Raw genomic sequence first — 9,626 nt, 5'->3', positions numbered from 1 at the left:
CACAGTCTTTGGTTCCAGAAAGTCCACGATTGCACAAACTTTATCAGGGTCTGCGTTGATTATTCTCTTGCTTACCATAAAACCTAAGAACTTTTCGGGTCTTACTCCAAAGACACATTTCTTCGGGTTGAGCTTCGTCTTGTATTTTCTCAAATTATTGAAAGTTTCTTCGAGGTCACTCAAATGTTCGCGCTTAGTTTTTCTCTTTACAACTCAATTATCCACATATACCACTATGTTCCGCCCCTTCTGGTCTGCACGCACTTTATCAACTAACTTCTTATATATGTTGCCCCTGCATTGCGGAGCCCAAACGACAGTACTTTGTAATTGTATACCCCAAAATCCGTGATGAATGCTGCTTTCTTCCTATCAGCCTCCAGTATGCTGATGTGATGATAACTTGAAAACGCATCCATAAAGCTTAACAATGCATGAACTATAGGGGAATCCACTAACTAATCTATTCTCGGGAGAGGATAACAGTCTTTTGGACAGGCTCTATTTAAGTTTGTGAAATCTACGCACATTCTCCACTGGACATTAACTTTTATTTTCCATAACCACTTTGGCTAGCCATTCTGGGTAATCACATGGTTCAATGAAATCAACCTCCAACAATTTATCCACTTATTCCTTGATGGCCTTGTTTTTCTCAATGGAAAAATTTCTTTTCTTCTATTTGAGAAAACGGGCTGCACTGTCAACGTTCAGACGATGTACCATCACAGCCGGGCCTGGAAGGAGAGTCACTAAGTTGACTCATACTTTTAGGTCTATGTCAGTCCCGACAGCGACCATCCTTGTCGGATCTTCAGCAAGCATCTCCTGCCCTGTTTCTCCGTCAGGCTTGGGTCTTGGCATATCATGAGGCCTATAATCCAAATCCTCCGTGGATATTTCCATCATTTCTTCTTCTCCTTTCTCAGGATCTGCTTCCTTTGCCATATATTTTTGCTGGGCTCTTCTGTATTTCCGCGTTGGCAAATTTAAATATTCTACCGAAATTCGTCTTGCGGGCTGCTTTGAGGTTGTAAGATAGCATGATTTGGCCATCTCCTGATTTCCTCTTAACTTTGTTGTCGCCCCAAGATTAGAGACGTACAACATTGTCAACTGATAATTAGATACAACTCCTTGGACGTCATGAATGAAAGGGCGTCCTACTATATCATTGCCATCTCCTAGCCTCCTCGTTTTCCCCTACTCTGACTGGTAATGTTATGAGACCTTCAGTAACCACTAACGCTCCCGGGAATCCTATCACCTGGTAGCAAACATGCTTCAAGTGTTCATGGCCAATCATCAATTTTTCCAAAGTTGAAAAATAAAGTATGTCTGAAGAGCTTCCTCCATCTACAAGGGTCATATGAACACACATTTTGACACCTTCAAGTGACCACCAGAGGATCGTCATGGGGGTAAATGACATGCTTGATATATTCCAAGGTGAAAGAAATGGCCGGCATTACTGGTGGCTTCCTCCACTACATACTCTCGTTGAAGTTTACTTGGTGTCGGAACTCTTTTAAGCTCGCCTTAGCTCCATTTACGCTACCCCCATGAACAAGGCCGCCATTGATGACATGTATTTCACCAATCTGTGACTGAACATTCTGGTTGGTTGGCTTTTTCAGATCTTCATCTCTAGTCTCAGCCTTGTACTGAGTAAAGTAACGTCTTCTTATCAAATCCTTCAGATTGTCCTTTAAATGTCTACAGTCCTGAGTCAAGTGTCCGTGATCACCATGAAAATCACACGACTTGTTCTTGTCCCAGTTCTTATTAAACATTTGCTTTGGACGTTGCCACTTATCATTGTCTTTGTTCATAGTGTATATCTGCGCCCTAGAGGTCGTGGGCTGGGTATACGCGTCGAACATTATTTACGTTTCCCTTTCTCGCGGTCACTCCCCCTCTTCACCATGTTGGATTATTAATTTGTTTCCTCTTGGCCACGATCATTATCGCATCCCTTATCCTTCCTTTGCTTCTCTTCTTTCCTTCTCTCAGGCTCGCAGTGCTGACTGCTCGCGGGCTTATCGAATTCTTCACCCCTGATGAAATCATTTACTTTCCCCAAAACGGGCCCGAGAGATGTAAAGGTCTTACGACGCAGATAACTCATGAACGCGGACCCCTCTTTCAGTCCAGTTATTAGGGCAAAGACATCCACATCTTACTGAAGACGTAGAATTGAGTCCGCTTCGACATTAAAACGACCGATCAAATCTCGCATACTCTATGTTTCACCTTAATTGATGGAAAGAAACTCTCCAACAGTGCATTCATGGCGCCTATTACTTACAAAATGAGTACAGAAAGTGGATGAGCATTGAGAGTAACCCGAAATAATACCCAATTTTAGAGTCTTGAACCAAGTCCGAGCCATCCCGGTTAGAGTCGACGGAAACACCTTGCACCAAATGGCAACATGTGGCCTTCAGATGCTGCGCCATGATCATGTGGGTCAAAGGTGCCGTCATATTTGCAGGATAGCATCTTGATCCTGGGCATAGGGTGATTCAAGATCTCTGGAACAAAGGGAGAGAGTTTTGGTTTTATCCGTAGGTGTTCACCAACCGAATAGTTACTAGCACCGTTGGTGTTGTACTCGGGACATACGGGAGTGACCTTTGTTTTCTTCATCCTTCGAATGATAAAGTTCTTTAGTGTCTAGCAGGGGTTCCTCGTACCAAGATTAGTCGAGTTGCGTCTCGAGCCGACATCCCTCTTTATTGAGGGTACGCATTTTCCTTATCGGACTCCTGTCAGCGTTCCTACCAGTCAAAACTAGTGGTTGCTTACGGTTTCCGACATACGCAATATGGGAAAATGTTGTTAGGCTGAGGAGTGCCCATTAGCATTTGTATGAAAGATGCTACGGTTTTTAGTTGCTCTGGGGAGAATTGACTTAACTGAGCAAAATTGAACTGAACATTGTTATTGGAAACTTGTTCATCACCCCCTAGCGTCATGAAGTGGAACTCAGGTGCTCACATAAGTCCGGTAATAAGGGGTTGGGAATACCCTTGTCCGGTTTCAAATACTTGTGGTTCATGACTAGTGTTATTTGCGTCACCCATGACTGTTGTCACAAAAGATGGAAATCCCCTCCTTCTAGCACCAAGTTGTTTCGGTGTTGAAACGGTGGTGGTCCTTTGGGATGTCCATCACTGATTAGGGGTTGCCCGAGACTGGTGAGTTGCAAGAGAACAAACGTGAGCTAAACTCGTTGGGGGGGGGGGCTGAGGAAACCCGCTCTGGCGCTCAAGTCAGTAAGTGTCCGCGAATGATTGAGCGAGAGAAAACTAGAGAGTGAGAGATAAGCTTTTTTTTAGTATGTGAGAGAATGTACCTGCAAAATATTACCATTTGGCTATTTATAGGAGTACTGTTTATCTGATAGGATGTGTAATCCTTTGAAACATATATGACTGAAATGAGTCTGACTAGAGGGAAGATTCCCTTATTTTGTCCTTTTTCGTTGTCGTGAGTGCCATCCCGGTCCATTACCAGGAATGGTTTTGCGCACTCTAATGAGTTCGCGTCCTCAAGAGTTTCATGCCGGATACTTGAGCGCGTCTGATAGTAGACTTGGGATGACAGACTTGTTTGATGTTACCTAAAACAAAATGGTGTGATAATAAACACAAATAGTAACGATAAAATAAGAAAAGGCAGTCAAATTATGGGGTAATCATTCCAAATGAAAAAGGATGAGGATTAGCTTTCTCCTAGCCTCATCATATGTGTCATCATACACACCTTTGTGCTTTGCCCATTCCTCTCTCTTCCCACTCTCAGACTCCCCCAACTTTAACTTTTCACCGCCATCCACACTAAAAATATTATACTCGATGTCCGACCAAAAGCAAAGGTAAAACCACCACACTCTATGTTTTGAAGTGTGTGTTTATTTCATTAGACTAAGAAATTCATGTAAGAAATAGGCAAGCAACTATCAAACCCTTCATATTATGTTATTTTATTATTACACTATTATTTTAATAATCCTTTCTTACATTAGGATCTTTGAGCATATATAGCAAGGCTTGAGCTTCTCCCCTCCTGTTTTCTCTAAATCACATCTATAATCTTTTGTTATATGTTTATGAGAGAGAGACTCCTTCCATTTCATAATCTCTAGAATTTGAAATTTAAATCACCCAACTTATATTCTTCTTTTGCTCCAAATTTATTTCACTTTGTTTCTTAGCTAAGGTTTTCAATTCCTTGTTATTTTTGCGCAACAGTTGACAAAATACCTAGTTCGAGAAAACTGTTGTGGAACTTTGCTATTTAGAGAAGCCTCATTATCTTGAAGAAGCTATAAATAATTCATTTTAGATAGCAAAATCTTGCGAAATTAATGGCTGATCAAGAAGTAATTTCAAATGGTAATTTTCTACAAGACCCAGTTGTTGGATCTAATGACACGCTGCCTCCTAAGAAGAAGAGAAACCTCCCAGGCAATCCAGGCAAGTTTTCTTTCAAGCTAGTTTTACTTTTACTTGGAATCTTTTTTTTTTTTGTATAAAGTGTTGATAAATCAACATCTTTTCTTCTTAACTTTTGCTCTAGCTTTATGGTATAATGATGAAGTCGTCTAGCTAGGTATATTCAGAAATATACACATATACAATAACCTAATAATAACACAATAATAGTTTTTTTTTTTTGGTGTTTTAGATCCAGAAGCAGAGGTCATAGCTTTATCACCAAAAACCCTAATGGCAACCAACAGATTTTTATGTGAAATATGTGGGAAAGGGTTTCAAAGGGATCAAAATCTTCAACTCCACCGCAGAGGTCATAACCTACCATGGAAGCTGAAGCAAAGAACTAGCAAAGAGCCGCGAAAGCGCGTTTATGTTTGCCCTGAAAAGACATGTGTTCATAATCATCCTTCAAGAGCTCTCGGCGATCTCACCGGGATTAAGAAGCACTTTTGCAGAAAGCATGGTGAGAAAAAGTGGAAGTGTGAGAAATGCAACAAGAAGTATGCTGTTCAGTCAGATTGGAAGGCTCATTCCAAAACATGTGGAACTAGGGAATACAAGTGTGATTGTGGAACTATATTCTCAAGGTATAATTTTTCAAGGTTATTATTATTTCTTTGTAATTTATTGCATTAATTTGTTTTAACTTTTTGCTGTTAGATCATAGGACATCATGACAATTGACAAGATTGCCAGTTCATACAATAGCACTGTCCATGCATCTAACTAATATTTCGGATATAGTATCCGAGGAAAATAATTACACTCCTAAATAGTAGTAAGTTTCAGATGAGACTGTCTTACATTAGTTTGTTATAAGATATTAACAGTTAGCTTTGCGATTGAAAGATTTCACCTTTGATATAATACTCACTCTACTAGTATACTTCACAATAAATAATTAAATAATAATCTCATACAATTCTTCACCTAAAAGTAAAACTGTTGTCGAGGACGCAGCTATTTTGACTAGTACTTGTTATATAAATTTATTTGGGTGTATCTCTTTTCAGCACGCAACAATTGTTTTACAGTAGATTATGCATAATATATATTCATATATGATAGCTTTTCATGGTAAGAAAGGAGTACATATAGTAGGGTATGATCGACAAGGTAGGGGTGATCTAAACAAGAAAGTGTTAAGGTGGAGGTGTTTTAGGAGGTGTAGGAAAGTGATAAATGATAGTGATTTTGTTTTTGTGGTTGTGGCATCTTACCTTTGTCCAGTTTGAGAGACAGTAACATCTTTCTATATGTATGAGAGTGGGGTAAGAAGGTGGGGGGTAGATATAAGCAGATAAGGACAAAGAAATTGTTAGATTATTAGTACCATGTATATTCAGATGGTCGCATAATTGTTTTGAGATATCTTCATCACATGCAGATTTCAGTAAACCAAAACTTGTTGTCCATCCCTCGGCTTGTCTTTTATATGTTTCAACAGCAACTAAGCTAGAATGATTTCATCCCTTGTTCATCATTTGCCTATACAGCTTGGGCCAATAATAGAAATATGCAAAAGTTAGTATGGCCCCTCTACAATAATTTAGCTATGTGCAATATTTTTGGTGGACTACCATTTACCGTTTTAGTTATAATTGTACTGTTAAACTTTGACTGTTATACTATTTATTTGTGCACCTTAACTATACTTTTTTTATAACAAATATGGGTATGAAATATCGGATTAAATCTATGTTCTATTTTCTTTCAAAATTGCAACTTTAAAAGATACTAAAAGTCAAAGTTGTGCGTTGAAAAACTTATAAATTAAAACCTTACAATCAAGAACAAAAGAGTGAAGTATTCGATACATATACCAGTCTTTTCTCTGTCATCATTATATCTAAATGTAATTTGACCTAATAATACTAGAAATAGATTTGTTCAAAACGAAGCTACACACCTAATTTAGTAAGCGCATCTTAATGTAAGCCTATACATTCTCATAGATATAAGAAAAGCATGAGTGATGTATCCAAGTTTTTCATGCTATGTGACTATATAATTACTATGGTACACAAATGGAGGCCTTGCCTTTTCTTAAAATATATTATTCCTACTATAATATAGGGTGGTCCATATTCTATTATATCACACAAAACTGTGCAAATATATAATAATACAATTTTCCAACACTTGATAACTTAATGCCTTGCAATTTTTTTTTTTTTTTTTTTTTTTTTTTTTTTGCGCAGGCGTGATAGCTTCATAACCCATAGGGCATTTTGTGACGCCTTAGCAGAAGAAACAGCAAGAATGAACGCAGCAAGTGCGCAATTCAATATTAGTGCCGCCGCAACAAACAACCTCAACTATCATCATATTATGGGGTCTAATCTTGGACCTGCAGTCGCCATGGCACAACATTTTTCCTCCATATTTAGGCCACCAACTAAAGATGAAACCCTTGACCACCCTCAACAACAAAGGGGAGGAATATTTCCTTTATGGTTAGGCACCCAATTAACTCAACCTGGAGTGTATCACGACACAATGCAAAACTCTCCTAATGTTTCCATCCAATCCCATGACATACAGCATCAACTTAGCTCCACCATCAACTCAATAAATTCCCATAATAGCCCTCTTATGGTCCCAAGCTCGAATCCTCATACCGACGATAATTACAATAACTTGAATTGGGTTTTTGGAAGTAAAATCGCTAATAATAATCCCTTAAACAACCACAATAATGGTGAAGAATTAGGTGTACTAACGAATAATATTGCTTCAACTACCACTACTACTACTACACCACTACCTTCTTTGTATAGCACCCAACACCATCCTCAAACAGCCTCTAGTAATTGTTCTCACTTTATGTCAGCCACAGCCTTACTACAAAAAGCTGCTCAAATGGGTTCTACTTCTACCAATAGAAATGATGCATTTTTCCTAGGAAACTTTGGGTTAGTTATGAAAGAAGATAATGATAATATTGATCGTAATAATACTAGCAACTACAATGGTGGTTCAATATTTGGTACTTCAAACTCAACAACCACCAATGTCGGAAGTGATGTCGAGGGTTCGGTTGATGATCTCTCTACCATGACAACAATGTACAATGTTAACCCCGCCAAGCGTCAGAGGATGAGCTCTCCAAGTACTCAAGCAGGTGTTGGTGGCGGCAGAGGCCAAACTCGAGATTTCCTCGGCGTTGGTTCACAACCCGTATGCCGGCCGTCGTCCATTAACGGTTGGATTTGAATCCTGAGAGATGGTTGAGGAGGACAATTATGTTTAAAGTTTCTTTAGGGTGAAGAAAGGAAGAGAAAAGGAAAAAGATATTTTGTAAAGATTTACGGAAATTTTGAAGCGAAGAAAAAGAATGTGGTATTATGAATGCTTAAATTAGTTAATTAGGGAGCATGAAAAGTTTGCTGGATAATTGTTGGAAAAATAGAGCTTAAAGGTAAGAACCATGCATATTCTCTTGAACCCTCAAAGCTGCACTCAATAAGAAATTGATGGCTTTTTAATACTTAAATCTTTAATTTTTTGTAAGCTGTTGATAATGGTTTAGTGGTGGGGGCAAAAGCAATTATTCTCCCTTTACATCTCCATTATTATAAGAAATGTTTCAATACTCTCTACCTATTGTGGGTAGTCTTTTCAGATTGAAAAGTGCAACTCTAAGTGGACTAAAAAGGCTCTACTAATTACATTGTTTCTGCAGGTGTGCATGATCAGCAAGCTAATCTTATTGAAATTATGCTTTGTTTTTTGCTTTAAAAATTCCCAAGTTTCCATTCAGATAATAATATTATCACATATCTATATATAAATCTACTTGTTACTTAGTATGATAAGGACTCAAAGTGCTAATAGACTTGTCACTTTGATAGATTAGTCAAAGCTGGAAAACTTGAAGTGATTAAATGTAACTTTCAACATTAACTTATCTCGGCATATTAATTCAAATTTTGGATTATTAATCCTAACTGTTTTGGCAAACTTATGAAAATATCGAAGATGCTTGTTATTCTATCGGTAATTTTATTAATTCGTTTTTGTCTCTTGTATATGTATAAAAGTCTGCATTTCGAAATGTTGGATTAATTCCAATATCGTTGTAGATCGAAAGGGACTGTTATTGTCTTATTTGACGTCATTATAATAACATTGGTCGTGCACAAAGCGATTACGTCTATTCACAGAGATTACGATGCACAAATGTACACACAAGATTCCATATAGAGAAACCAACCTACTGTTTATTTACTATAAATAGTCCACCTACACTGTTGCCAAGGTATATTAATTCTAACCCTTCCTTATCTGCACATTACCTTGTCAAACCTTATATTACTTAGCCATCATAGTGGGTTTCCTCGGCAACCCCCGAAGGTCAGACATCCTAATTCATTGTGCAAGTACACCGGAAACCTTAAACTGACATACCTAACGACGCCAAGCCATGTCATCCCTTCGACGACGGTCGTCAACCCTTGACGTCCACTGTCTCACACCCAAAAGAATTGGCGCTAGAAGGAAGGGATGGACCCCCAACCTGCCAGCAACGTCGGGACCGACGACAACCCTGCCTCGTCTTAGTATTGTGGTGCTTTCAGAACCACGTTCCTGTTTATGCAAAAGATGAAGATCCCGGATAGTGAACTCCCAATCTTATATCCCGCACGAGTCTGAACCCAAGAACACCGTCATCCGGCATGGAACAATTCACCCTAGAACAAATCCAAGCCACTAAAGCAATATTTGATGGCATGGCCTCTGGCAACAAGTTCAAAAGTTCTCTGACCAAGCGTCTTAGAAGAGTCATTGGTCGGGATAGAGACTGCAATCCCAAAGGAGTGGTAAAATTAGCAATTAAACTTGACAATACAATGCTTGATAGGGAGAAAATCAAGGAATGTCATTAATACACTAGTAGAGAAACGATGATTTGCGTCCCCTGATGTGCGTCGCACTAAAACGGAAATGACGCAGAAACCCTATTTGCGTCGTACGCCACACAATGTAGTGTAGTGTGGAATATTGTTGTGGTGCGACGCATATTATTGCGTTGTAGTGTGGAGAAACGGAGGCCAATATGCGTCGCACGTCTTTAAGATGTGTTGCAAAAGACAAAATCGTGTCGGACCTCTAGGCCCATCC

General features: G+C 38.9%; 1 protein-coding gene across 1 annotated transcript; it reads left to right on the top strand.

Moving 5' to 3' along the window:
- The first annotated feature begins 3,783 nt into the window (after window positions 1-3,783).
- Window positions 3,784-8,104, top strand: LOC104903442 (zinc finger protein MAGPIE). Its single transcript, XM_010691477.4, has 4 exons — window positions 3,784-3,880; window positions 4,257-4,481; window positions 4,693-5,089; window positions 6,704-8,104. Exons 2-4 carry the CDS (start codon window positions 4,373-4,375, stop codon window positions 7,716-7,718), a joined length of 1,521 nt encoding a protein of 506 aa, XP_010689779.2. The 5' UTR covers window positions 3,784-3,880; window positions 4,257-4,372; the 3' UTR covers window positions 7,719-8,104.
- Window positions 8,105-9,626: the final 1,522 nt, after the last annotated feature.

This window comes from Beta vulgaris, chromosome 9 (assembly GCF_026745355.1).
Source record: "Beta vulgaris subsp. vulgaris cultivar EL10 chromosome 9, EL10.2, whole genome shotgun sequence".
NCBI lineage: Eukaryota > Viridiplantae > Streptophyta > Magnoliopsida > Caryophyllales > Amaranthaceae > Beta > Beta vulgaris.
This window is presented reverse-complemented; position numbering and strand designations above follow the sequence as displayed.

Excerpts from the sequence above, each read along its gene's own strand:
- LOC104903442 (XM_010691477.4), top strand. The coding sequence starts at position 4,373 with ATGGCTGATCAAGAAGTAATTTCAAATGGTAATTTTCTACAAGACCCA. Across the intron at positions 4,482-4,692 it reads AAACCTCCCAGGCAATCCAG|ATCCAGAAGCAGAGGTCATA; the intron begins GCAAGTTTTCTT and ends TTGGTGTTTTAG. Across the intron at positions 5,090-6,703 it reads TGTGGAACTATATTCTCAAG|GCGTGATAGCTTCATAACCC; the intron begins GTATAATTTTTC and ends TTTTTTGCGCAG.